The sequence below is a fragment of the Myodes glareolus genome, chromosome 21 (genome assembly GCF_982192425.1).
Source record: "Myodes glareolus chromosome 21, mMyoGla1.1, whole genome shotgun sequence".
NCBI classification, from domain to species: Eukaryota; Metazoa; Chordata; class Mammalia; order Rodentia; family Cricetidae; genus Myodes; species Myodes glareolus.
In genome coordinates this window covers 50,305,411-50,322,156 of record NC_142046.1, presented here as the reverse complement: position 1 = coordinate 50,322,156, position 16,746 = coordinate 50,305,411, and the positions used below count along the sequence as shown (strand labels likewise).

The 16,746-nt window shown below is 42.0% G+C and overlaps 1 protein-coding gene across 1 annotated transcript; it reads right to left on the bottom strand.

Moving 5' to 3' along the window:
* Window positions 1-11,007: 11,007 nt before the first annotated feature.
* Window positions 11,008-16,746, bottom strand: G6pc2 (glucose-6-phosphatase catalytic subunit 2). The gene is made up of 4 exons (XM_085680864.1): window positions 16,529-16,746; window positions 15,918-16,014; window positions 14,364-14,475; window positions 11,008-11,032 (listed from the first exon to the last, which is right to left on the bottom strand). Exons 3-4 carry the CDS (start codon window positions 14,453-14,455, stop codon window positions 11,008-11,010), a joined length of 117 nt encoding a protein of 38 aa, XP_085536990.1. The 5' UTR covers window positions 14,456-14,475; window positions 15,918-16,014; window positions 16,529-16,746.

Genomic DNA, 16,746 nt, shown 5'->3' with positions numbered 1-16,746 from the left:
TTATTTCACATCTTCAAGTATTTCCTTTCATACCTATAAAACTTGAATTTTAATTGGCATAGAATGTTTGAAAGACCAAAATGTATTATATAGATCCAAAATTGTTTTAACAAAAGAGCAAATTTCAAATCGGATTACAGCCCTTTTTAGAATTTATAGCCTTGTTCTTCTCATTAAGTAAAATGAAAACAGGATCTATGAAACACATTTTACACAGCCTTTCATTTCATCTTTCTTGCTCTTTTTATAGAGAAATGACAATACCCCTACAAGTCTTCCACAAAGACAGTGCTTCGCAAGAGCAAACAAAAGAGGAATTTGAGGAAGTGTTACAATTTGAATCTAAAATGTCCCTCATAAGCTCAGTTTGTAAATTTTTGGTGTGTGTGTGTGTGTGTGTGTGTGTGTGTGTGTGTGTGTGTGTATGCATGTGTATGTCTATAAAACCTTTAGGAGATGGGCCCTGGATAGAGAAAGTGGGTAGAGGTGAACCTTTAAGCTGACAATCATTTCCTATCACCACATTGCTTCTTGATTCATGGAAATGTAGACAAACAGCTGTCACCAGCTCTTGCCACCATGGATCCACCTGCTGCCTCCTTCCCCACTGAGACACACTGTGTCCCCTCAAACCAAGAAGCAAGGTAAATCTTTCTTCCCTTAAGTTGGTTCTTGTTGGACTTTTGATGGCAGTGATGAGAAGTGACTAATATAGGGATGATGTGGGATTCCCCTCTATATGCTGTGACTATCATCGGTTAATAAAGGAACTGCTTTGGGTCAATAGCAGAGCTATAGGGGAACAGAGCTAGGTGGAGAAAACTAAACTTAATGCTGGGAGGAAGGAGGCAGAGTCAGAGAGAAGCCATGTAGCCCCACTGGAGGCAGATGCCAGAACTTTAGCCAGTAAGCCACAGCCATGTGGCAATACACAGATTAATAGAAATGGGTTAAATTAATATATAAGAGTTAGCCAATAAGAAGCTAGAGCGAATGGGCCAAGCAGTGATTTAATTTCAGGAGTCTGGGCAGCCGAGAAACTAACAAGCAGCCTCCCTACAACATAGGGAGTCAGAGAATAACCTATTTGATTGACTGAACCAGAGTCACAGCTGGAACGAACTTTCCAGTCTTGGTCTGTGCTGAGACTGTGTTAAGACTTTAGGAAACTATTACTCCACTTAATGAATGAGGTATCAAATCACCCTCTAAATTCATAGCTCTCTGTCCAGAGATCAGTGTCCTTCTCACTCTCGATCAGTGGCTAGCGACTAATGTACAACTGGGCGGAGAATAAGTGACTGTAGATTCCCCGGCCACAAATGGGACATCCATAGCAGACTGCCCCTCCCCCAGAGCGCAGGGACCATAGAGGAAGCAGAGGTTGGAAGAGCCAGAGGCTGATGGGGAATTGGGGCAAATGGATGTTTTCTGGACATGACAATACGACTGTAGTCATGAGCTCACAGCAAGTGTGGTTGTGCACACGACGTCGGTCTTCCAGCATGGAGGAGAACGGGGTGTGGTTTGCGGTCCCCCACCCACAACGGAGGATCTATGGACAGTTCATTCCTCCTAAGTGAGGACAAGTCACTTTTCTTTAAGGCTGCGGCCCCTGGTAGGTTGGCCAGGCTCCAGTGGATGGCCGCACACACAGGAGCATAGGAGTAGCACCTACCAGACTCACTCAGTGGGTGTCCTAGTTGGTTTACTGTCACTGTGATAACCCGCTCACCAAAAACAACTTGGGATGGGGAGGGCAGCTTCATTTGGCTTGCAGGTTATAGCCCATCATTGGGGGAAGCCAGAGCAGAAGGTGAAGGCAGGTGGGGATGGTTCTGGGGTAGGAGCGAATATAAGCTCAAATTTGAACACTTGGTCTGAAGTTGATGTGATTGGGGAGGATTAGGTGTGGCCTTGTTGGAGGCATATTACTGGAGGTGTGCTTTGAAGTATCCAAAGCCAACGCCATTTCCAGTCATTGTATTAATTCTCTCTCTCTCTCTCTCTCTCTCTCTCTCTCTCTCTCTCTCTCTCTCTCTCTCTATCTCGTGCCTGCAGGATCAGATATAAGTTCTCAGCTCCAGCTCCAGCACCATGTCTGTCTGCCTGCTGCCATGTTCCCCATCATGACAGCCACAAACTCTTGCCCTCTGGAACCATGAGCTGCCACATTACATGCTTTCTTTTATAAGTTGCCTTGGTCATAGCATCTATCCAAAGTAAGAGAATAAGTAACTATGAAGTATGGTAATACATGACATGAAATTCTCAAAGAATAAGAGCGTTTTCTAAATAGTTAGTAAACTTACACCGCCTTTTAAACGGCCTCAGAATGACGGTCTAGCGCTAACCTGGAAGGCAAGACTGATGATGCTTGTCCAAGGTGATGACTGATAAAACTCTGTGAAGTCCTTTGTACAATTTCTACTGCCTTTGAAATTGCTGGCATCTACCCCTTGTCTTCTAATGCTGTGTGGTACACACAAATTGAGCTGCAACTGTGCCTCTTGATTGGCCGGGATGGGGAAAGCATGACCAGACCAAAGCTAAGAGAATAGGATGCACAGTAGCACCTCAGGACGGGCAAAACACTTGCTCCTCCTTTGCTAAGTCCAGGCAGTCCTTAGATAAAAAAACATTGACAGCTCCACTACTCCTTCACCCGCCTCCCCAAACGTTCTAACGGCAGAGCTAGGGATAATTGTGAAGAAAAAAACAGTCCAAGGACTACATGCTTTTAAAGGAGAATTGCTAAACTTGGAGATGTCAACGTGTGTTACAGGCAGTGGTGGGTAAAACACCATTCAGTAAAAGCATGGTGTGTGGTCAACACTGTTTAGGAAGCAAAGCCTGGGGCTTGGAAAGTCCATTTTACAATGGGAGTTGTAGTATGGCTGAGCCTACAATGTGCTCCAGTAGATGAGAGCTGGGAGCGGGACTATTTTCTTCATCCGGGGTGGGTTCTTTCTCAGGTACACATGTCACCTTCTCTTGCCTACATGGTTCCCAGATGATCCAAGGGAAGGGCTTCAGCCCTCATCTAGCCCAGTACTGGAAATGAGATGCTGGGCATTGGGAGCCAATGTAACCCCTAGGTTGTGCCTCAAACCTAACCCAGCAGGACCCCAGCTGCCATATTCTTTCATCTCCCAGCAGCCTCTGGGGGGGCGGGGGAAGCAACAGTCTTTGAACTGAAGGCAGAATTATATTCAGAAATCATGTGGCAAAATGTTGGTGGAATAGGAAAGACCCCAAGAAATTAAAAATTCACAACAGAACAGAATTAATTGGCTTCATGCTAACCTTCATAACCTCCACTTTTGAGTTTTCTCCCGACCACTTCTGTGCTGCCTAAAGAAATGCAATGTGGTTCCTTTGAAATCATTACAGCGCTCTCCATTCAAGGACAGCAAAGACAGTAATTAGTACTTTTCACAAACCACTCGTATCTGACATAAACTCCAGTTGTCCCTTGCCGAGCCCCAAATGGAGCCTTTATTCTCAGAACTTTCTCATGAGTCGTTACGGGAACTGCATCTGGATCTTTCTACCACTCAAGTCCTTTTCATGGAAACAGGATAAGGACTTTAAAGCACTAACAAAGTAGCATTACCTGACCTTCATGGGGGAGTCACCAGATGACATTAAAGATAAGGGGACAGTTAGGAATGACTCTTTAGTTCCTTGGCAACATTAGATTCAGGTAGTCATCCAAAAATGCTGCCTACAAATTACCGGGAGACCAAGACAAGGGCCAAGTCTTCAGGGCAACTTGATACTTGGGAAGCTTTTGTTACTATTTTTTGAAGCACTGCTATCAGACATATATGTAACCTAAACCTGGAAAACTTCTTCGTAAAGTCATCCAGTTATCAGAATATGGCTATGAATTATGGATAAAACAGTTTTGATGCCTTTGGGTTCCCAGGACATGGTACAGGGAGGATGAACCCAGACTCCTCAATTTGGAGCAACAAAGCTTCAGGGAGACCCAGGTGGCCAGAGCTCACAGGATGGAACCAGGGGGAAGGGATCTGGTCTCTGCAGAGGTGCCTCTGGAAAATGCTACCGAGCCCAATGCTGACATGCTACAGAGCCCCCTCCCACCCCTGCCCCCTTCCCGCTTCACCTTAATGTAGCTAGGGATAGGAAACAATATAAATTTTGTTTTGCTTTTCAAGGAAAAGCACGGTGGAGTTGGATTTGTAGTACCCAATTCAGTAGCTACTAGACACACATTTAAATTAACTAAGAATAAATAACATTTTATAATACCTATGCTAGTTATTCTTTTAAAAAAAAGATTTATTTATTTATTATGTATTCAGTGTTCTGCCTGCATGGGTCCCTGCAGGCCAGAAGAGGGCACCAGATCTTATTACAGATGGTTGTGAGCGCATGTGGTTGCTGGGAATTTGGGAATTGAACTCAGGACCTTTGAAAGAGCAGACAAAGCTCTTAACCACTGAGCCATCTCTCCAGCCCCACATGCTAGTTATTCTTATGTTAACTTGACACACAAACTAGAGTTATCTTAAAGGAGGGAGCCTCAATTGAGAATAAGATAAGATCTGGTTGTAATGCATTTTACTAATTAGTGATTGATGGGAGAGGGCCCAGCCCACTGTGGGTGGTACCAACCCTGGGCTGGCTGTCCTGGGTTCTATAAGCCAGGAGGAACAAGCCAGTAAGCAACACCCCTCCATGGCTTCTGCATTAGCTCCTGCCACCAGGTTCCTGCCATGTTTGAGTTTCTGTCCTGACTTCTTTTGATGATGCACAGCTGTATTAAATGTAAGTCAAACAAACCCTTTTCTCCCCAACTTGCTTTTAGTCATGGTGTTTCATTACAGCAACAGCAACCCTAACTAAGACAACACCCTTCCTCAGTTGTAGTAGGCACATTTTTAAGAGCTTAGTAGTCACATGAGCCAGTAACTACAATATTATACAGAAGCAAATATCTTTATCATCCTAAAAAGTTCAATTTAAAAACTTCTGGGGAAAGTAGTTTGGATATATCTAATGAATCAAAACTTCTTTTTTAATTTATTTATTCATTTATTAAAAATTTCCACCTCCTCCCAACCTCCCTTTTCCCTCCCCCTCCCTCCCTTCCCCTCTCTCTCTAGTTCTAAGAGCAGTCAGGTTTCCATGCCCTGTGGGAAGTCCAAGGTCTTCCCCTCTCCATCTGGGTCTATAAAGGTAAGCATCTAAACAAACCAGGTTCCCACAAAGTCAGTCCATGCAGTAGAATCGAAACCCAGTGCCATTGTCCTTGGCTTCTCAGTCAGCCTTCATTGCCAACCACATTCAGAGTGTCCAGTCTGATCACATGCTCCATCACTCCCAGTCCAGCTGGCCTAGGTGAGCTCCCATTAGATCCGTCCCAGAGTCTCAGTGGGTGGACGCACCCCTCGTGGTCCTGACTTCCTTGCTCATGTTTTCCCTCCTTCTGCTCCTCATTTGGACCTTGGGAGCTAAGTCCAGTGTCCCAATGTGGGTCTCTATCTCTATCTCTATCCATCGCCAGATGAAGGTTCTATGGTGATATGCAAGATATTCATCAGTGTGGGTATGGGACAAGGCCAGTTCAGGCACCCTCTCCTCTCCTCTGCTGCCCAAGGAACAATCTGGGGACCTCTCCTTGGACTTGGGAACCCCTCTAGAATCAAGTCTCTTGCAAACCTTAAAATGGCTCCCTTAATTAAAATATTTACTTCCCTGCTCCCATATCCACCCTTCCTCCATCCCACCCATCCCATTCCCCCAAGCTTTCCCCATTCCTCCCCTTCTCCCCTCTCTCTACCCATCTCCCCTTACATCCACCCCCCACTCCCCCATGCACCCAAGTTTTGCCTGGCAATCTTATCTACTTCCAATATCCAGGAGGATAACTATATGATTTTCTTCAGGTTCACCTTCTTATTTAGCTTCTCTAGGATCATGAATTATAGGCTCGAAATCCTTTAATTATGGCTAGAATCCACTTATGAGTGAGTTCATACCGTATTCCTCTTTTTGGGTCTGGGTTACCTCACTCAGTAAAGAGTTTTCTATTTCCATCCATTTGCATGCAAAATTAAAGATGTCATTGTTTTTTACCGCTGAGTAAAACTCTAATGTGTATATGTTCCACACCTTCTTTAACCATTCTTCTATTGAGGGGCACCTAGGTTGTTTCCAGGTTCTGGCTATTACAAATAGTGCAGCTATGAACATAGTTGAACAAATACTCTTGCAGTATCATAGGGCATCTCTTGGGTATATTCCCAAGAGTGGAATTGTTGGGTCCTGAGGGAGGTTGACTCCCAGTTTCCTGAGAAACCGCCACACAGATTTCCACAGTGGCTGCACAAGATTGCATTCCCACCAACAATGGATGAGTGTTCCCCTCACTCCACATCCTCTCCAGCATAGGCTATCATTGGTGTTTTTGAGTTTAGCTATTCTGACAGGTGTAAGATGGTATCTCAAAGTGGTTTTGATTTGCATTTCCCTGATCGCTAAAGAGGTTGAGCATGACCTTAAGTGTCTTTTGGCCATTCGAAGTTCATCTGTTGTGAATTCTCTGTTCAGTTCAGTACCCCATTTTTTAATTGGGTTAATTAGAGTTTTAGTGTCTAGTTTCTTGAGTTCTTTGTATATTTTGGAGATTAGACCTTTGTCTGATGAAGGGTTGTGCAAGATCAACTCTAAAAAATCAGTTGCCCTCCTATACACAAAGGATAAAGAAGCAGAGAGGGAAATCAGAGAAGCATCACCTTTCACGATAGCCACAAATAACATAAAATATTTTGGGGTAACTCTAACCAATGAAGTGAAAGACCTATTTGACAAGAACTTTAAGTCTTTGAAGAAAGAAATTGAAGAGGATACCAGAAAATGGAAGGATCTCCCTTGCTCTTGGTTTGGGGAGATCAACATAGTAAAAATGGCAATTCTACCAAAAGCAATCTATAGATTCAATGCAATCCCCATCAAAATCCTATCAAAATTCTTCACGGACCTTGAGAGAACAATAATCAACTTTATATGGAAAAACAAAAAACCCAGGATAGTCAAAACAATCTTATACAATAAAGAAACTTCTGGAAGCATTACCATCCCTGACTTCAAACTCTATTACAGAGCTACAGTATTGAAAACAGCTTGGTATTGGCATAAAAACAGAAAAGTCGACCTATGGAATCGAATAGAAGACCCGGATATTAACCCACAAACCTATGAACACCTGATTTTCGACAAGGGAGCTAAAAGTATACAATGGAAGAAAGAAAGCATCTTTAACAAATGGTGCTGGCACAACTGGATGTCAACCTGGAGAAGAATGAAAGTAGATCCATATCTATCACCATGCACAAAACTCAAGTCCAAATGGATTAAAGACCTCAATATTAATCTGACCACACTGAATCTGATAGAAGAGAAAGTGGGAAGTAGTCTACAAGACATGGATGGGTACAGGAGACCACTTCCTAGGTAGAACCCTAGTAGCACAGACAATAAGAGAAACAATGAATAAATGGGACCTCCTGAAACTAAGAAGCTTCTGTAAAGCAAAGGACACTGTCATTAAGACAAAAAGGCTACCTTCTGACTGGGGGAATCAAAACTATTTTTTTTGTTTTGTTTTGTTTTGTTTTCAAAGTTTATTAAATTATGAAAGTTTCCATTTCCGCCCCTCCTCCCAACACCCTCCCACTCCCCTCCTCCCCCTCCTCCTCCCTCTCCATCCCTAAGAGCAGTCAGGGCTTCCAGCCCTGTGGGAAGTTCAAGTTCCTCCCCCCTCCCTCCAGGTCCAGGAAGGTGAGTATCCAAACAGACTGGATCCCAAAAATCCAGTACATGCAGAGGAAACAAGTCCCAGTGTCATTGTCAGTGGCTTTTCAGAAAGGCTCCGGGCCAGCCACATTCAGAGAATCCGGCCACATTCAGAAAATCTGGTTGGTGTTTTTAACCAAGAATTTTGTGTGTGGGTCCATTTTGTCTCAAAAAATTTTGGACCTGTAAAATTTAGAGTTCTGTTTTTGGATTTCAAGAATGTCTTATGACATTTTTAGGCTCTCTGTTGTAGGGACATGCATACAGAGATGGCACCAACTTAACCTTCTAAGGGAGAAGCCCAATCAATAGGTTATCAAAAGAAAGTGACTCAACATTCTTCTTAGTAGCTAGTTTTAGCAATAATAAATTCCCTTACATTTCTTTTCAAATGCATGTTTGATTGGGATAGTTTCTAAGCCTCTTGTCTAGATTTTATCATCCTGACAGCTTGGGATATTGACATTTTTCTCTTGAATATGCAGATGTGTAGACACTGAATAGATGGATATAGTGAGTCAAATGAGCTCAATTTTGCTTATTTCTTGTGAATAAATTGAAAGCCGAAGTCTTCTACATCATGATTAAAATCAGGCATTTTCTCCAAGGCTGTACAGAACCGTTCCTCTTGCTGCCTAAGCAATTTCAATCACAAAAGCAAATTGCCTCCAAGTGGATTCCTTCAGGAGATTTCAACTAGATGGAAAGAAAAATCTCTGCATGAGGGTCTCAGAGGCTTCACGGTAGATGGGGGTAGAGTTGTTGGAGATTAATTATTGAAAATAAGCCGCACCTCATCCCATTCCCTCCCCCATGAGGATCCCATGTTATCTACAAATAGCTATGTAGGGTAGCTGAAGAAAGTTCCTCCATGGCAACCTACAGGGAAAGCCTGGTAGAGTCAGGCATAGCAGCAGAATCCCAGCCTATTGATGCCCCAGTCCCCTCAGGCCTGGGTGAAAGCAGGCTCAAAGTATACTTGGATGAAAGATTCAGGATGAACATTACTGACTCTACAGGAAACTTCCAAAAAAGGCTCGGAGGGAAGCCGGTCTCTTAAATTTGCATGTGAGGGGGATGGGCAGACAAAAAACCCGCAGTGTGCTGGGGACTAAGGTAGCCTTGTGCAGGGACAGTGACAAGGAAAGCTGAAGAAATGCGCAAGAACACAAGAACGATTCTCTCCTACTTCTTTCCCCCGCAGTTCCCCAATCAACATGGGATGGATTTATTCTCAAGTAGAAGCTTCTTTTGCTCTGAGCTTTTTTCCCCCCTAAGGAATCAATTGCCTTTTTAAAAAAGAACACTAGTTAATGTGTCTTATAAAACCAACAGTACATTTTCTAAAAACACACTTGGAGAGCAGCCAGTGATTAGGTGTTAGAGATGCTATTTTCCATGACTACAATCAACTGGTATGTTTTCATCCATATTTGTGGCCTATTTAATACATCATCACCTAAAGCAATTCATGTATAATGCTCCTGAGAAGAGTTACAGACTGCATTGAGGGAGACCACAGGCTAGCAACACGTAGCGAAGACAGACTCACAATCTTTGAGCTTGATCAGAAAGACAGGGCTATCCACTGAAAGTCTAGAATTCCATGAGGAAGAAATAAATCGTGCCGAGAAGTTGTTGGTGGCAATAGTACAGCCCATAATTAATTTTCTAAAGTGAGGCACAAAGATTGGTCTGATGAGTGATGCACATGTTTCTAATAGTTTTTCGGAGGTAGAAGAATTTGGTTTTCCTGATTTTAAAAGACTTGACTCCTAAAAGTAAAATATGTGGATGCCACAGTGAAGACATTTTCTGGTAAACAGTAATCCAGTGGGGTGACTTCAGCAGGGTTTATCGACACACTGCCAAGCACTTCTGTAGAACAGAGATCAGCAGTTGACAGTTTCTGGTCCAGACAGGAGCTGGCTCTGCTCATTTGCCCTGGATAAACTTGGGTGTCACATATTCAGCCATTGCTGGCCTAGAAAAGACTTTGTATTCGGGATGTAAGTCAAATAGATATGGCATTCCAATGCCATTTTTTTTAAAAAAAAATGGAGTCTTATATGACAATTATAGACTCTAAATACATGCATTTGCTCTTATTGATTTTTTTAACCTCTTAAAAAGAAAAACAAATCACTGTCACAGGGATATGTATCAGAAGTCTTGGGTTCTAATTCTGGTTCTAAAGCGGCATCATTATAGACACATTGCTTGATCTGAATGGACCTCCATTTCCTTATCTGACACATGAGGAGATAAGATTTGACCATGGACACCTCTAAAATCCCCCACAGAAGCCAGAAACAACTAGGCCTTAAAATGATAGAGGTACCGGAGACCGAAGGGTACATTGAGTGTTGTGGGGTATGATGAAAAGGAGAGGCACCATACTGATGGGGGCAGCCAGTATGCAGTCCCAGACAATCGTTTCTGCCAAGTCTATGTTGCCATAGTGTCAGGTTTGTCAAGAAAATATAGATGTGATTATTTCCGGTCAACTAACTACTGTTATTTTAAGTGCCCCTGGAAAATCAGACTAAATCTATGTCTGTGGTGGGGCAGGATCTGCGGCCACCATGTTGTGACCCCTGCAAAGATGCTTCCAGTATCTCCATTGTGTGGTTCTGTTGAGGGATGCAGGAAGTAGGTGATCCTGGGACCCAGGAGCATCAGGGCAGGCACAGCTCTACTTAATATTCTTCTAACTGGGTCTCATTAGCATATGGACACAGTAGAGAATTAGAGCCACCACAGCCAGTGGGATGGATGTGCTTTTACAGAAAGGCAACAGGTAAAACCAGGGTTCCCTGTGAGTTGGGATCTGGATGAAGCAATAAAGCTGCAACGTGATCAGCGAGGTCATGGCACGGAGCAACTGGAAGCTCAGCTTGCGGCCATTTTCTCCCCGGCAGCTCATAGGAACATTTTGGAGTTGATGGCGAAACCCAAGCCAAAAAGGACCCCGAGGTTTCTCACAAGTCCAGCAAAAAGCGTGCTGTCAATGTGGATCCAGTCTGGGTTGGCACACCACTTTTTGGCTATAGGCAGAGACCAAGGCAGGTCAATGTTGAGCAGTCTGAGAAGCAGGTAAAAGCCAAGTGCAAACAGGAAGAGGAAGATGTTGGACTTCCGGTACACATTCAAGCTGGCTATGTGGATGCCTGGAGTGTGTTAAAGGCCTCTGCTACTAGCATCCCTAGGGATTACAAAGAGATACCGGCATAAGTGTGTGAGCCTGAGCCCTTCAGTAATCTCTCCTCTGCACTGGGGAGGGCTTTAGACATCCAGGTTCTAACGGTTTCCTAAAGTGTTTTCAGACATTCATCGAAAACAGGATAATCCCCTAGTCTTTCAACTACCTACACTGGCCAAGAAGGATCAGTTAGGAGTCAGGAGCGTTGAATGACAACCCATTTTGCAGGCAGAGCACTAAGCAGTACAAAGCAGCCACTAAGTGAAGTTGAGTCATGCAATCAGAATTTAGATAACCCAGACTGTGTGGCTGTGAGTTGCAGGGTCTTTATAAAGTCCCCCAAAAGCACAAATACATGACATGATGGTTTAGAAGATGGATTCACTTTAGTTACACCTCAGAAAAGCCCATCTCACCGTGCAGTTACCCAGTTACATAGTGAGACAGTGTCAGCATGAACACAGACACTCAGGAGAGCAGTACATCACCTAAGCCCCCGTGGTAGCATTTGTGTTAGTAGCTTGCTAGAAGTACCTCTGACACCGGAAACCTGATGGCCAGGAAGCGCCTGACACCACGGAGCAGCAAGCAAAGCAACGGTGAAACCACACAACTAATCCTAAGAGACCATATTACCACCCATGACTCCAACAATGACCTGATGGGGAAATGTGTTGCTATGAACACTCTGGAGATACAGACACCAACTTGAATCAACCAGAAAGCACTCCAAAGCAAGGACCAGGTCAGTCTGTGATGGAAGAGTAGACACAGATGTGACTAGCAAAGAAATCGTAACTCCTTACACTTAGGTGTTGACACCTCATAGTCCTTATGGGAATCTCCCAGATGTGACATAACACAATTTGAGAGTCTCTTTTCCACACACCTTCACAGCTTTCATAGGATTCAAGAGCTTTTGCACAGAACTTCACATTCCTCAATGCTATCTCCCAAGGCTTTAATGAATGTTTAAAAGGAGTGTATGTAGTCAAAAATGTAAGCATGGGGTCAGGGGGGCAAGAGGGATGTGGATATGAAATCCTACTCCAACAGAGGAGCTACTGGCATTTGATAGCCATGGGGAGGGGAAGAGTTAGATTTGTTTTTTTAAGAGTGTGATACCTGCTAGGCCCACCATGCTCCAGTAAGGCTCCACACTCAAGAGCAGTTGAGTAACACAGTTTCCTCTTAATGAGTTTGGGGGGGGGGGGTAGAGGGAGGGATAGAGTGGTGGGGAGAGGGAGTGGGGTGATGGAGACAGAGACCCTAAATTGGATTTGTAAGGAGGTAAGGGTGGATCTGGGAGAAGGTGGATGAGAGGAAATTAATATCAAGATACATTGTATGAAATTCTCAAAGATATTTTTCTTCGAGAAATATTTTAATATTTAATATATTTTAATATCATTCTTAAGAGGAAAGCATTTGATGACCTTGAAATAGGAAAGAGGGAGCAAGAAAGATCCAGGTGTGGGGGGAGGAATTAGCAGTATCCAGAAAAATCGCGAATAAACCATGCAGATCTTTGTCCCCTGGCATTTGTGCTTCCTCGCTGCCCTCCACTCTCAGCTTTTCTTTGTTTGAAGAAAACACTGGAGAGGCAGCGTCCATTTAGATGAAAAAGCTCATGAATGCTCCACTGAGCCCAGGACCTCTCTGTGTGTAATCTCATAGACTCTCAGGGACCCTGATTGCTGTATGTTATACAGAAAAATGAAGCACAAGAAGATGTACTGTATACGTTCAATTAGAAGCAGAAATGTACACAAAAAACAGTATAGAATATTAAAATCCAAACAATAAAAATTGCTGTATTTAGTGCCAGGAACCCTCAACTGGTTTATTGTTAACAACTAGACTAATGATTTAGTTACAGCAGGCTCAAAGATTAAAAAGAAGAGAAGAGTCTCCCAAAGGAGAGGTATCCAGTGTTTATCCAAAGGGAAGAATAATTAATAAGGATTTGGAAATGTCTGGTAAAGTGCAGGCACTCAATACATTTTCTTTTGAAGAGTCAATTTATTTTTATTTTATGTGTATGAGTGTTTTGCCTCCATGTATGTATAAAGCACCGTATGTGTGTCCCTGGTGACCTTAGAGGCCAGAAGAGGTTGTCAGACCCCCTGGAACTGCTCTTATGGATGGTCGTGAGTCATCATCTGGATTCTGGGAACTGAACCTGAGTCCCATGCAAGATAAGGCAAATGCTTTTTTAATGTCTGAGCCATCTCTTCAGGCCTCACTCACTAAATTTTGATAGATGAAGAAAATATTGCCATTACAAATATCAAAAAGGAATAAGGATATTTTTTTTAGAACAAACATATTTTTCCAGAATTGTTCATTTGAGGGAAGAATGACCCACATAGACTTCTTGCTTACGTTATTCTCTACTACTCTTTAAGAAGTAGAATAATGTTTTCAATTTTTTATTTTAGAAGAAATTTTCTATATTGGTAATGGTTGTTTGCTAGATTTTTTAAAAGGTTGACATGTTTTGTTTTTTTTTTCAAGAACTAAATTTTGGTCTGCTTGTCAACAACATAACATTTGAGGATTCCTGGCACTCAATGCAATCTTTTTTAATAGTTGAATTTTAATATTCGATAGGATTCTTTTGCATGTTTCTGCTTCTAATCAAAGCTGTACAATCTATGACTAAAGTGATGTCTAGGACTGCTTTAATTACAAAGAATTTCAAAGGAAGAACAGAGGAAAAAGGCCAATTTCTACATGGTGTGTTATCTTAAAGTTCTGCAAGGGTCTACGACATTAAGAAATCTGTTGGCAGTAAATCTAACACACGAATTTAATTTTGCCTCTAGAATGTTTTAATTAAAAAGACTGCACAGATTTTAACAGCTAGAATATATTTTAGTGATCTTAAAAGCATTGGGTGTTCAGAGTAGGAAGCATAATTTCACTAGATAAATCAACGCATTCAAGAGCAACGAAGATTCTTAAATTTTTAAGTTAATCTTGAGGCAAGAGAATGTACATGAAAAATGTTTCCTTGTGCAATTTTGGATGGCTTGTTTATGAGGTATCAAAATAATAATTGAATTTCAGAATCCCAAAGGCGTATTTAGCAAGTCATTAATCAGATAAACATTTCCAACTCAATTATAAAAGTGGTAATAGCTGTGAGCTAATTAGGACATTATCTTAAAGCAGAATATTCATTTCCCCTCAGTCTGCTACATGGGCTGTGAAAGAATGGAATAAGCACATTTCATTGAACAACTGAACATGTATTAAAATGAATACTTAGAAACGACTTCACGTATTCAACACTGTCTTGTTAATGCTACGGAAGTTGGGGCACGTTGACCCGTGCAGAGTGACAGAGAACTTGTCCATCTGGCTGACGGTGTGGCTTTGGGCAGCTGTTACCATGACATACCAGACACACAAAGAGCCCATTGCGTGACCAGATGGACTTCCTGTAACGAGCATTGTTTGTTCAGACAGTGGTTAATTATCGGAATCAAAAATGAGATAATAGGATGTTATATTTGCCATGTAAATTACACTAAAATAAAACAGAAGCCTCGTTGGTTACAGGTTGATATGTGCTGTATAGAAGTAGATAAAAGTGCAGTCAATTTGTGGCTTAAACTCACGACTTCAAAAACACTATTATATTAAAAGAAAAAAAAAGGAGCAGAGAGAAAATTGCTAGAAAGATCTGATTTTTCCTCTTGGTCCCTGGAGGAGTAGCCCATTCTTGATCATTTGTAATATGGATAATAATAGAGTTAAAATTGCCGTGTCAAATACAGGGAATGTGACTTCTCAGACAATTCCACATTATGGAATAGGCCATGAAGTCCTGAATATCATGAACTTACAACATATATAATCAGATATAACTTTATGTAATTCTACATTAACTTTCTTTAATGAGAATGCTTTAGGTATCTCTCTCTCTCTCTCCCTCCAGACTTTCAAGCTGACTGAATTCTGCAAATCAATATATCTGTGTGTAATTAAGAGCAGGGGCAGTTTCAGACAATGCTAACACAGTCTTATTCATTCTTCATGTGTTGTTTTCAATTGACAAGAAAATTAAAGTACTTCTACTGGAACTTGAATCGATTTATTTTCCTTAAGCTAATAGGCTACCGTTGTTCTGCTTGTGGTTCACCAATTGACTTTCAAACAGCTGCTGTGTGCATGCAGAAACCACAATGTGCACACTGTGGCCATTGCAGCGAGAATCTTGGCGAAACAATGGAGAATCCAACCCACAAAGACACTAAAAGCGGGGTGTGACTTTGGACAGAAAACATCTGCCATCAGGTGTTTCCTGTCACCGGCCTTTCCTTACCACCAAAATGGATGTCTTTCCTATACTGCTAGTTTTGCTTTTAACTGCTTTACTTAGATGTCAGATGTAACTTTTCACCCAGCAGAAAGCCTCTCAGGTTAAATACCAAACCCTTGCTGTCCTAGAACTCGCTCTGTAGACCAGGCTGACCTTGAACTCACAGAGATTCACTTGCCTCTGCCTCCTGAGTGCTGGGATTGAAGGAGTGCGCTATCATGTCCGGCCATTTCTAGACTCTTAATGGAGTTCTTTGGGACTTTGTTCTAGCTTACTGGTTTTTTTTTCCCATTTGGTTTCATATCAAACCATTACTTCCAAAAGTAAATACCCAAGTATAATCGATTCTAGAAAGATTCTCCGCACATAATCTTTCACAAATAATAATGCAGAATCCGACTACTATAAAATTCTTTCCTTCCTCATTAGCAATTGTTACAATAAATGTCAAGCATTCCCCACTCATGACACTTTCTTTGAGATCCTAGCTATCATGTGATCATAGGATGCTAATCATGCATAAAGACGTCCGTAAAGTGAGGTTGCTTTAATTGTTGCCTGGACCTGTCTCACATGTAGTAGGAAACTGGTCAACGCGTGGGCTTGAGTGATTTGGGTAAATCTGAGTTTCTTGGAAGATGCCCAAATAATATCCTGCAATTAAAGGCATACAAATTTCACCTGTACTTAAATACAACCGTTAACTCAGTGGAGACTTGTCATTCTTGTAAACTGACTCAAGTAAAGAGTCATGATTGAAACACCCTGATATAACTTGGGTTTTGGATTCTCATCTTTACAAAAGATGATAGTGTCTGGGGTTTGGGTACCCTTGTCTGCCATAAACGGGGAAGTCCTATGGGTGCTTTGGGAACTTAGAGTGGGACTATCAAAATGATCCTTAGACTCATCAGTCACACTACTGTCCCGCTAACTTCTTGGTTAATCATAGCATATGTGGGTCTTGCAGTCACCTATAATTCAGTCACAGTAAGTATTTCTACACTTTTTGTAAGTTCTACTTACGAATCTGGTGTCTCAAAGTAACCAATTTGTTTGGAATATATTCCAAGTCAAACTACATACATCTGAAACCTGATCATTAATCAAAAATCACAAATGTAAGCAAATATTTTAGGAAAAACATAAAACAAGTCAGGAGTCTTATCATTTGAATATAAGGTTGAACCAGTCCCCTATAGCTGCTACCCATATCATCTTGGTTCCAACAACCTGATTCAGTTGAAACCAAAGTGGAAAGTAAACAGAAAATGTATTCCGGGGGGTCTCTAACATTGGACATAAAATGTAGAAAATCATAGTAAGCCCTGTAGTCTCTCTGTAGGTGTTGAATAATGAGTACTCCGCTCCAATGAAGGAAATCCAT